General features: G+C 40.3%; 1 protein-coding gene across 1 annotated transcript in view; it reads left to right on the top strand.

Annotated features, from left to right (window-relative positions):
* Positions 1-916: 916 nt before the first annotated feature.
* Positions 917-11,387, top strand: part of LOC103772200 (triple functional domain protein) — a gene marked incomplete at its 3' end in the record, with an annotated part of 66,697 nt that continues 56,226 nt past the window's right edge. The window contains exons 1-2 of the mRNA XM_008939522.1: positions 917-989; positions 9,773-9,887. Of these exons, the coding sequence (XP_008937770.1) occupies positions 935-989; positions 9,773-9,887 (170 nt within the window). The remainder of the gene's footprint in view (positions 990-9,772; positions 9,888-11,387) is intronic.

Genomic DNA, 11,387 nt, shown 5'->3' with positions numbered 1-11,387 from the left:
AGGAGGGGTGCTTTTCAGAAATGAGATTTCTTTTTTTTAAAAAGCACATGAATCCAAAAAGTCTTGGAAAGGTCAAACAGGCAGTTGAAGTGTGGATACGCTAAAGTTTTTTAAGATGAACAAGATTAGTCCAAAAGGGGCCAATTCTGTATAGTACAGGTCAATATGGAGTGTAAAGTGATAAATAAAATGCTTTCTACATCTTCCTTATTAAAAAATGGAGTGGGTTAGAATCTGGCACAGAAATGTAATGGAAGTAGAGAGCTGGGACACGCTGTTGATGTGCTGCTTTGCAATATTGCCCAGAATCTCTCAGCTTGGGAACCATGTCAAAATCCATAGGTGTTAGAGAATGCTGCTCCTGTCAGGCAGCAGAGACACAGTTGTGAACTTTATCTCCCAATTCAGCTTACAGAAGTGACATAAGGAACTTTGCATGTAAATAGCGTTGGGGGTTTTTGGTGGGTCTTTTTGTGTGGTGTTTTTGGAGGATTTGGGAATTTTGGGGGTTTCTCTAAAGGTACCTACTCTTATTAGCTTGATGATAACTCCTCTCTACTGGAACCAAAAGTGAGAGCGGCATTTGGAATGCCCAAAAGCAACAGGAACCAACTGATGTCCTTTTGATCAGTAAATAAAAACTAAGTTCCAGTATCCTGTTTTCTGCTGAGGCTTGCTAGCAGACCATGCTATTTGTGTTAAGCTAGTCAAAGCAATGACTTGTTCATTAACACATTTTTACTTTTCTGCAACCTTTTACTGTAAGATCATTGTCATTCCTGTAATCATAACAATCATACTGTATTCCAAAGATACAGATGGTTTACAGTGCTATATAACAAATACTACAGTAGATGTGGAAGCTGGGCTTGTCTGAATTTCTGACTATTTTTCTTGTCTTTTCCTTTTTTCAGGGTTTCGCAAAAATGATGAAATGAAAGCTATGGAAGTATTGCCAATTTTAAAGGAAAAAGTTGCCTACCTTTCAGGTACAGTTTTCTTCTGTTGTGGAATACATCACTGGGTTGTCAATCACATACAAAATGGTATTTTTAATACTTGAAATATCATTATGAAAGTCATGGAAAGTTAGGGTAGCATCTATTTCAGTTGAATATTCCAAACACAACATGAGCATTGTGAAAGGACCTGTAATAAAGTAAGATCTGTGTTTTGTTAAATGTGGAACATAATTCTTGTCATCCTGGTTGTGTCCTGTCCCTCCAGCCTATCCAATGGCATTATTTAGACAACTTGCTGTACCGTAGTCCTGTGCCTTCTCTTATTTTTGGTTCTTCTGCTGGAGAGTTTTACAGAGATTTGTTACTGGCCTGTCTGAAGTACTGAAGAAGTATCCCTGTTGCAGAGGTGAAATTTTGGTGCCATTTCAGTGCATATCTTCTGAAGTGCACTTAATATCTTCATGGTGAAATGGCTTGGCCTCTAATTTTAGCTGTCTCCAGCGTACACCCTAAAGTTTGGTTACTTAACAATTTGTTGAGTTGCTTGGTTGCTTAACAAGGTATAGCAGAAGGTTTAAAAGTGGAGTTTAGATGAATGAATATCATAATGTGTTCTATAACCTGATATGTAACTTCACTTGATGGAATGATAGCTGAGGTGCTTAGTCTTTTGAAATGCATTTTGGTGTGACTTTCTGAAGTAAATGCTTTCAGATCTCTTAGGATTAAGCAATGTTGTTCTCTTTGCCATAATCTCAGTGTCAAGTGATTTAGGGCACAGTCTCAAGCGTGAAAGTTGTTTGGTTTTTTTTTTTTTCTCCTAAATAATTTATCAAGAACTCAAAAAATAAAGCTTTTCTCTATAAATTTTAAAACATACCAAATGATCCCTACAATTGTGCTCTTTAGAGATTTGCTGTGCACAGATGCTGATACTTGCATCTGCAGTATGTAGTTCACAGTAGTTCATCCTGTCCACTCTGCTGAGTCAAGTGGAGATGTAAAGCAAATAAAGATGTGGGGCAGTTTTTGTGGGTGGTTTTTTTTTTTGGGGTTGTTTTCATTTGTTTGTGTGCTTTAAAGGTCCTGGCAACTGTAATGAAAGACATAACAGACTGCCCAGAGCCAATTTCCCTGGAAGCACCCAGTTCTGCTGCATATGAATTGCAGTGCTCATGAAGGCTTGCTTAAAACTACTGTCAGAGGGGAAAAAAAAAAAGCATGGTGTTCCAGTCCCTCATTAAGAATTTTCTTTGGACCTTGCTTTATGGTACTTAGTGGTACTTTATGGTACTTTACCTAAACATAAGGAGAAACTTCTTTACTGTGAGGGTGAGGGAGCCCTGGCACAGGCTGCCCAGAGAGGCTGTGGAGTCTCCTGCTCTGGAGATTTTCAAAACCTGCCTGGATGCAATCCTGTGCAGCCTGCTCTAGGTGACCTCGCTTTAAGCAAGGGGGGTTGGACTAGATGGTCCCTAGAGGTCCCTTCCAACCTCTGCCACTCTGTGATCCTGTGAAAATGTAGTGAGTTTCCATTCCAAAACCTGTGAATTTCCAGGTTGTCAAGAGCTTAGTTTGGACCTCTTAAAAGGGATCTGAAAGTTTATAAGTATTCTCTAATATTAATTTGTAAGCATATGGCATTCTCAAAAGGCATTAATTTAGTGGAAGTGAAGTAGGTGAGATGAAAGCTGAAGATAAATTTAAAGGGAGGTAATGGACTATGAACCAGAGCAGACCAGGTGCAGGCAGGAAGAAGTGGCTGCCAACTTGCCTGTGTGAAGGTAGCAACTTCTGACAGAAGAATGAAGGAAACAGCTGTGGGCAGCAAGTCTGGCCAGAAAAGATCTGCCAAAATCCAGTTTCACATTTCCACTGCAAGTGAAGCAAATGAAATAAGTTATATTAGTAATGCAAGTGACATGAAACAATCAAACACGCACACCCCCAACACAGCTACCACCACCACTAGGGCTTAACCACGGTGGAATTAGAACTGTCAAGCTTTATACCTGGGAACACAGGGGTGAGGAGGACTATTGGATTACTGACTTACAGAGGCTTTCAATGTACTTTTTTTTTTTTTTTCTTCAGGAGTACAGCTCTTTCTCAAGTACTTGGTTTTAATATTTGTAAGCACAGTAACTCTCTAAGGTCTGTAGAAGTAGGACGGATTTATTTGGAATATCTCTAATCAAACTCAGTCTAAAGGTAATGCTTAAGTTACCTCTGTTAAAAACTCTAATAGTCCCAATTAAGCCTAAGGCATCCACAAATATCACTATAATTTTTTTTTATTCTCTCATTTATGTTGGAGTTGTGGTAGATACCATTATACTATATATACTATATAGATGTAGTTGTTCCTACCTATTAATTGTTGATTGTTGAGTGCCTTCCAAGTAGACAAAGTATGACAGTCAACAGTGCAAAGAAATGGTTCTATTTTATAGAGCAGGAAAATTACACATCTAACAGTCTGAGAAAAAATCATGGGGGGTTTGAGATCCTCTGCTTACTTTTCCAATCCCTTCCCTGCTGAGACTTTCCTGTCCAAGTTAAATGAGCAAGTATGGGCTGTGTAGCAGTGTGTTCATCTATGTATTTTTGGCATACTGAAGTCTGATCTTTCCACAGTGCTGACTTTAAGTCTTAAACACTTCTTGAGACCAGCTTATCGTGAGATGGACATAAAAGGGTGAGCCATCGTACAGAGAGACCTGGACAGGCTGGAAGAGTGGACTAGCAAGAATAGAATGAAGTTTAATGGAGACAAGTGGAGAGACCTCTGCCTGGGTCAGAATAACCAAAGAGTCAAGTAAAGGTTGGGGTCTGTGTGGCTGGGGAGCAGCCTTGCTGAAAGGGATCTGGGGGTCCTGGTGGACAAAAGCTGAACGTAAGTCAGCGCAGTGCTGCTGCAGCAACCAAGGCAGATTGGATCATGGACTGCATCCACTAGTAGAGATAGGTATGTGATTATCCCAATCTGCTCAGTGCTTTTCAGGCTACACCTGGAGTACTGTGTCCAGTTCTGGTCCCCACAGTTAAAAAATGCAAACACATTGGAGAGGGTCCATAGGAAGGCCATGAAGATGAGCCTTCTCTCCAAGACCTGGAGAATGTGCCCTGTGAGGAAAGACTGAAGGAGTTAAGTCTTTTCTCCCTGGAGAAGAGAAGGCTCAGGGAATACCTTATCACAGCGGGCAGCTACAAAGAGGATGGATGCACTCTTCACAAGAAGCTACACGGAGAAGACAAGGGGCAATGACTCTTTCCATCATAGGTAGCTCCTAAGCCATTCTTGAGATGATGTCCTGATCCAATAACAAATGTGGGTGTTTTAATCAAGGTAAAAGTCTTGGTAACAGATGCTCCCACTGAAGTATTACTTTTACTCCCAAGTATACGATGTTGTGATTGAACTGTATTTATGAGAGTTTCTCTTTTTCTCCTCCAACAGGTACTTCTTCAACCTGTGTTAGCCTAAGTTTTGCTGTACTTTTCTATCACTTTGTTTCAGTCTTTATTATTCATTTATTACTTTCAGTTTTGTTTGGGTGGACATGTTTAATAGATGTACTCAACATAATTTTTTTTGCACATCACTTTGACAAAACTATTTCAGTAGTTGTTTTTCCTCTGTCACAAGTCACAATAGACCTGATGTTTTCACTTTTGCATTTTCCTCCATCATCACAATTCAGTGTAACCCCCTTTACTGAGCTGTTAATTATATGGTTTTGTAAATTTAAAAAAAAGTGCATTTGTTTCTAATTCAGTGTATCTGAATATGTATTTAGATGGAGGAGTGTTCTTTCTTCTTGCCTTTGTTATCTGTAGCACTAGTCAGGAGAGTGTTGCGTTTTTTGGGGGGATGTATTTTTTTTTTAAAAAGGAGGTAAATGTAGAACTAAATTTTGTGCAACAATATACAACTGAGGACCATGGTGCAGGTAGGGATGCCATCCAGAGGGATCTTGACAGGTTTGAGAGATGGGTCCATGTGAACCACATGAAGTACAAAAAGACCAAGTGCAAGGTGAAAGTGCATGGAGAAAGACCTTGGAGTCCTAGTGGACAGTAGGTTATCTGTGGGACAGCAGTGTGCCCTTGTAGCCAAGAGGGCCAATGGTATCCTGGGGTGCATTAATAGAAGTATGTCCAGCAGGTCTAGAGAGGTTCTCCTCCCCCTCAACCCTGCCCTGGTGAGACCTCACCTTGAATACTGTATGCAGTTTTGGGCTTCCCATTTCAAGAAGGACAGTGGTCTTCTGGAGAGGAGTCAAACAGAGAGCTATGAGGATGAATGAGGGTCTTGAATATCTCTCCTATGAAGAAGGACTGAGAGAACTGGGTCTGTTTAGTTTTGAGAAAGCTGAGAGAGGTTCTTATTAATGTGTATAAATATCTGAGGAGTGGGTGTCAAGATGAAGAGGACAGCCTCTTTTTGGTGGTGCCCAGTAACAGGACAAGGACAAGGAATAATGAGTATAAACTAGAACACAGGAAGTTCCACCTCAACATGAGGAGAAAATTCTCTGCTGTGAGGGTGACAGAGCACTGGAACAAGCTGCTCAGAGAGGCTGTGGAGTCTCCCTCTCTGGAGACTTTGGAAACCTGCCTGGATGTGTTCCTGTGCAGCCTGCCCTAAGTGATCCTGCTGTGTCAAAGGAATTGGACTAGATGATCTCAAGAGGCCCCTTCCAACCACTGGTGTCAATACAGGCTGGAGGATGAAGGGATTGAGAACAGCCCTACGGAGTACCTACCTGGGGATACTGGTAGATGAAGAACTGAACATGAGCCAGCAATGTGCACTCACAGCCCAGAAAGCCAACTGTGTCCTGGGCTGTATCAAAAGAAGTGTGGCCAGCAGGTCGAGGGAAGTGAATCTCCCTTTCTGCTCAGCGCTTGTGAGACCCCACCTGGAGTACTGTGTTCCACTCTGGGGCCCCCAGCATAAGAACGGTATCGACCTGTTGGAGTGTGTCCAGAAGAGAGCCACAAAAGTGATGGGACCTGGAGCACCTCCCCTCTGAATACAGGCTGAGAAAGTTTGGGTTGTTGAGCCTGGAGAAGAGAGGGTTCCAGGGAGACCTTGTTGCAGCCTTCCAGTACTTCAAGGGAGCCTATTATAAAGCTGGGAAGGGACTCTTTGAAAGGCAGTGTAATGATGAGATTAGGGCTGATGGTTCTAAACTGGAAAAGGGTAGGTTTAGGTTACATTATTAAGAAAGAAATCTTTACTCTAAGGGTGGTGAGATACTGGAACAGGTTGCCCAGAGAAGTTGCAGATGCGCCATCCCTGGAAGTGTCAAAGGCCGGGATGGATGAGGCTTTGAGCAACGTGGTCTAGTGGGAGGTGTCCCTACCCATAACAAGGGAGTTGAAATGAGGTGGTCTCTAAGGTCCTTTCCAACCCAAACCATTCTGTGATTCTAGATGAGTCATCTGGACTTGTTAAAATTTTCGTTTTCCTTGTGTATTTCAAAATATATTGGTGTAGCTGTGATGCTCAAACTGTTAAAGAAAGGTAAGGGTAATGATTTGATGGCAGTTGGAGTGAGATGGAGAGGTGCAGTCTCTGAAAATTCAATTCTGAAACAGACCTTGAAGCTGGTATTGTTTTGCTAGGGCGGGAAGCAAGGAAGTACAGAACAAATACTGCTGTGAAGTTCTGGGGAGTATGTCTCACTGTATGTACGTTGGTAACTGGAAGGTCCCAAAGCTCTCCAAGCTGACCTGGATTCTCCTATCTGTACAAAGTGATTCTGGGGTAAATCCCATATCAGAAATACTTGCCCTTCTTGAAACCAGTCTGACAGACTGGACTGCTTTATCTTGTATTGTTCAAAGTAATAACTTGGTGTGTAGAATGCAAAAAGCTTCGGTGCAGGTTCCCTGTAAATCCTGGGTTGCTTTTCTAAAGTTGTCCACAAAGTAGTTCTCAAACAAAAACAACAACAGCCGGGAGTGGGGCCAGGGACACACACACACACGCTTCCTTGAACTGATTGTCACCTAACTGGGAAATAATCTGCTTGAGTATTGGGTGTTTCACCACCTATTTCACCAGAAATAGAAAGGCCTCCAAGAGATTTAACCATGAAGCACAAATGAAGTCTTGGATGCAGTTTTTTATTAAGTTTAAACTGAAGTCTGTTGAAGTTACAGATATTACATCTCTACACTTGCTTACCCAGGGAGAGCATCTTCTTACAGAATACGTTATCTTATATATGAGGTTTATATGAGGAAATAGCACTTGATGACTTGCCCTCCTTCCCAAACATAGCATAGAAGCCCACTGTTTAGCTTTACCTAAGTACTTTGAAACTGGGTAAAAAGACACTTCCTGAAAAAACTGCACAAGGCAATCTGTTGGATTTTAGTGCCATTTGGAGACCATTGACTGGACTGCTGTTAGTGATGTTCACCAGACAGAAGTGATTCACACTGGGTGACTTGTGAGCTGATGAGCTACTCATATGACATGTCTTGGCATAGACAGAGATAATATCTCAGTACTGTGGGGGTTTTGTATGAAAGGAAAGGGGTGAAAATGGAAGTCTCACTGCTGAAAGTAGTAGCTTAATATGTTTTTGTTAAACCAAGACAAATAGAGAGTTGAGGTAGATAAAGACTATTATGAGACAGGAAATTCCCACCTGGTGCCTCATACATCGTTGTTTTTAACATTCCTCTTTGTGTATGACACAGGAGCATCAGGAACAAAGGAAATGAGAGTTACGTATTTGGGAAAGGCCTAAGAGAGCTTTCAGTATAGCTGATGAAAAAAACAAGTCATGGGGACTTTTTTTGTTTAATATTAACAGTTTTGGTATCTGGTTTAAGACTGGATAGTGAAATTCTGCACCAAAAATCAAGGCTGTATTAATTCATTACTCATCTAGATCTGAAATTTGTGCAACAAGTTCGTTTCTGACGTACAAAAATTTCAGGACACGATATATCAGAAATTTAAGCACCATACTTCAAAAATGGATTTTATCTGTGGTGTATGTGAGGCTGGGAGCTAACTGAAGTGACATCCAAAATGGCATAAAGAATATGGATTTCTTTCCTCTGCTGTGTTGGAAAGTTGCATGTTACAGGAGTTGTGTGGGAGAGGCCTGGAGGACTGAGATAAGGAGACTGCATATAACAAGGCATTTGTTTAAAACCCATAGAGAGGGTTAAAGACAATTTAGTGTATGCTCTTCCCTGCTAGCTGTTGCTTTTTAAAGAAGAATTTCCACCCTGAGCCATCGAGCACTTTTTCTGAGGGTTGGAATCAGTGATGTTTACCAGCTGAAACAGAAGTTTTTAAGATCCGTAGCTGCGGGGCTGCAGTGCACTGAGGAGACCATTAAAGGCTGCGGGAGACTTTCAGCTAAGTTGGGCAGCTCTGGAGCCCAGTGATCACTCTGGAGCTGAGCGGAGGCCGGGGCTGTTGGACTCTCCGTCTTGTCATTTATCCTTCCTCTCTCTTGTGACTTGTGTCTTGTTTTTAGCCTGTCACTTCCTCTGTAAAAATCCTCAAAGCTCTCTGCTTGGCAAGTGGGTCGGGATGGTCAAGACCAGACTTGCCCTGCTCTATTAGAATGAGACTGCTCAATTGTTTTTAATCTCATGTCCCACTTAAGAGGGTCATGAAAGATACGAATATGAATTTTCTTTTAAGTTTAGGTTTCTGACATTGCAGCTTGACAGAAATTCAAAGCTACATTTGTCTCTTCTGAGTTTCATTTGGCACCTCGTGGGGCAACATGTCCAGCGCAGACAGTCCCCGGACACCTTGACAGTTAGACTTAGTATCTCTAGCAAGCACACACGGACTCTGTTGGGAGGATGGTGGTGAATTTTTGAGTGACTGGTTTTATTCATTTGCTTTTGGCCTTCCTTTCAAAGGGATTTTTTTAAAACTTTGTTTAGTAACATGGATTTACAACAAGAAATCATTCAGGACATATGTGGGTGCATAAAACCACTGTCCTATCTGTGATTGAGAGCATAGATGTGAAATTTAGCTTGTATAAAGAGAGCCTACTGATGTGGATTTAGCATTTAGTAATAGTAACATGTCACTAGGCAGGTGTTGGGTATAGAATAGCATTTTAATGTTCACCTATAGGAAATGTGCAGTTTAATGAATGAGATGAATACATTTAAGTGGAACCACTCAAAGTCAGATTTTTTTTTCCTTATGTATTAAGTGGATTCAGAATTTCCCACATTGCTAACAAAATTAAAACCCATAAACTTACAGTTCAGAATCTACACATGAGAACAGGGTAAAAATGTAAATTAAATGCTTAAATAGTATCCATTTACTTGTCTAGTGTATATACAATGCACGTGAAATAGTATATACATAAACTCAGAGCTTGTAATGAAGTTAATGCTGAGCATCCTCTAAATACTTGCCTACAAAGTAGTGTAACTCTATATTTATTCTGTACAATTACTGGTTCAGAAGTTAAATACATAACACTGGAGATGTTACACTGCCAGTCAAACTTGAATGTGACTGTAATGTGTCAGTGCAATGTGGTTATTCTTTGTTTCAGTTTTTTTAACAGATACTTCCTCATTGTAGGAATTATGACAATATGCTGATTGATACACTCAAAATTAAATTTTAATCTGGTCTCTAAATTACAGTGTTCATTTAACTTGAAATCACTTATTTTTTTAAGTGGGTATTCATGAAAAAGTGTAGGACTTAGGTTTTCCAAAAGTATTCTGAAGACTTTGCAAACAAGAACGGTCTTATGCTGTGGGGTCTTTTAACACTTTTAATTTTTCAGGTGGCAGAGATAAGCGTGGAGGTCCCATTCTAACGTTTCCAGCTCGTAGTAATCATGACAGAATACGGCAAGAAGACCTTAGAAGACTAATTTCATACCTAGCGTGTATTCCTAGGTAAGTGATGGCTGCTTGATAAGTTCTGAAGCTATAAAACAAAAAAAAAAAATTGAGAATGTTGCAGTATACCCACAAGCTAGAAGGCTGAACAGGTTAGGAAAATGAGCAAATTCATAGCAAGTTCTGTCAATTACCGTTTTCAAACTGCTTTTTGGAAGAGACCTAAATAATTGCTCTGCCTTGTAGAAGGAAGGCTATTGGCAGAATGGCTGGTGTGCCTTAGTTGCAAGTAGTTTGTGCTTTGGAAATGCGGGGAGTGAGGTCAGCACAACATTCCTCTTATTTGTATTAGGCAAGTTACAGTGTCCCGTTATAGCACAGGAATAACCAGGAGTGAGATACTGCTTGTACAAGTCTCAGATAAACCTGTGGAGATACCTGTGAAAGTACTGATGTCATTGTTTTCTCAACAATCTAAATGAATTGCAGTGTGCTATTTAAATAAATCTGCTGAAGTCAAATCCAGTGCTACTGTGTGTACGTATACACACCCACATTATATATATTAAGTTTTATATGTATATATATATTTTTTTTTAATAAAAAGAATAGCCTTATGTATTATTTAAATGTAAAAAAGTTTGTTCACATAGAACTTTGTTCCTAGTAGTAACTGAATTTGAGACAAAAATGATTGTAAGACCCTGACTTTAGGTCCACTTCAGAACCTGCTAGCATTTAGTGCAGGCTGGAGTAAGGCTGGCTGTACTTGGACACGTTTGCCTATGACCTCAAGGAGAAGTTGTCATTACAGTTGTAAAAAAGCCCTTGGACAACATCCCTGACTGCAGTTACCATCCGTGGTTCTGTAATGTGTTAATTTATAGGCAGTCTTCTTTGCACCTAATGTAATCAGATTCAGAATCAGCCTGAAAAAAGTGCTTTCATAAACCTAACTCCAAGATGCGTAGTTGAACCTGTGTGGCCTTCCTTGAGAGCAGTTGTTGGTAGTTCAGTTATTCAAGTCTTTATTCTTCTTTGAAGCATAGGGGTGTTTACTACCTTTTTGGCTTTTTTGTTAAGTTAACTTGGAGATATACAGAGAGGTAGCAGAAGGAGGATGGGAAGAAGGCTTGAGATTTTTATTTCTGAGATAATTTGACATCGCATTTGGATGTTTGAGATGCACTCTAGCCCTCCAGAGCTTCAAGTTACTAGAGAAGTTAATAGATAAATATACATCAAAATATGCCAAAGAGAGTTTTCCAGAGATAATCTGGCAAAATACAATGGTCCTCTGACAAAAGATATATGTTAGTTTATCTTAAATAGATTTAAAATTAGAAATAAAGTTCCTACAGGTTTTATATCTCTGTAAGCATGGGAAAGCTTTGAGAATAAAGGAGCATTATTAAAAGCAACACTCATTTTCATACAAGACATGTTTTAGGGACCAATCATGCAGCTCTGGCTAATGAAGAAGTCCCAGTTGGTACAAATAGCCCTGAATATTTGGTTGGTCTGTTAGTTATTGTTCGGCAAGAGATCTAAACACTT

This window comes from Merops nubicus, unplaced genomic scaffold (assembly GCF_000691845.1).
Source record: "Merops nubicus isolate BGI_N331 unplaced genomic scaffold, ASM69184v1 scaffold5184, whole genome shotgun sequence".
Classification (NCBI taxonomy): domain Eukaryota; kingdom Metazoa; phylum Chordata; class Aves; order Coraciiformes; family Meropidae; genus Merops; species Merops nubicus.
The sequence above is the reverse complement of the archived record's forward strand: the minus strand, read 5'-3'. Positions and strand labels throughout refer to the sequence as shown.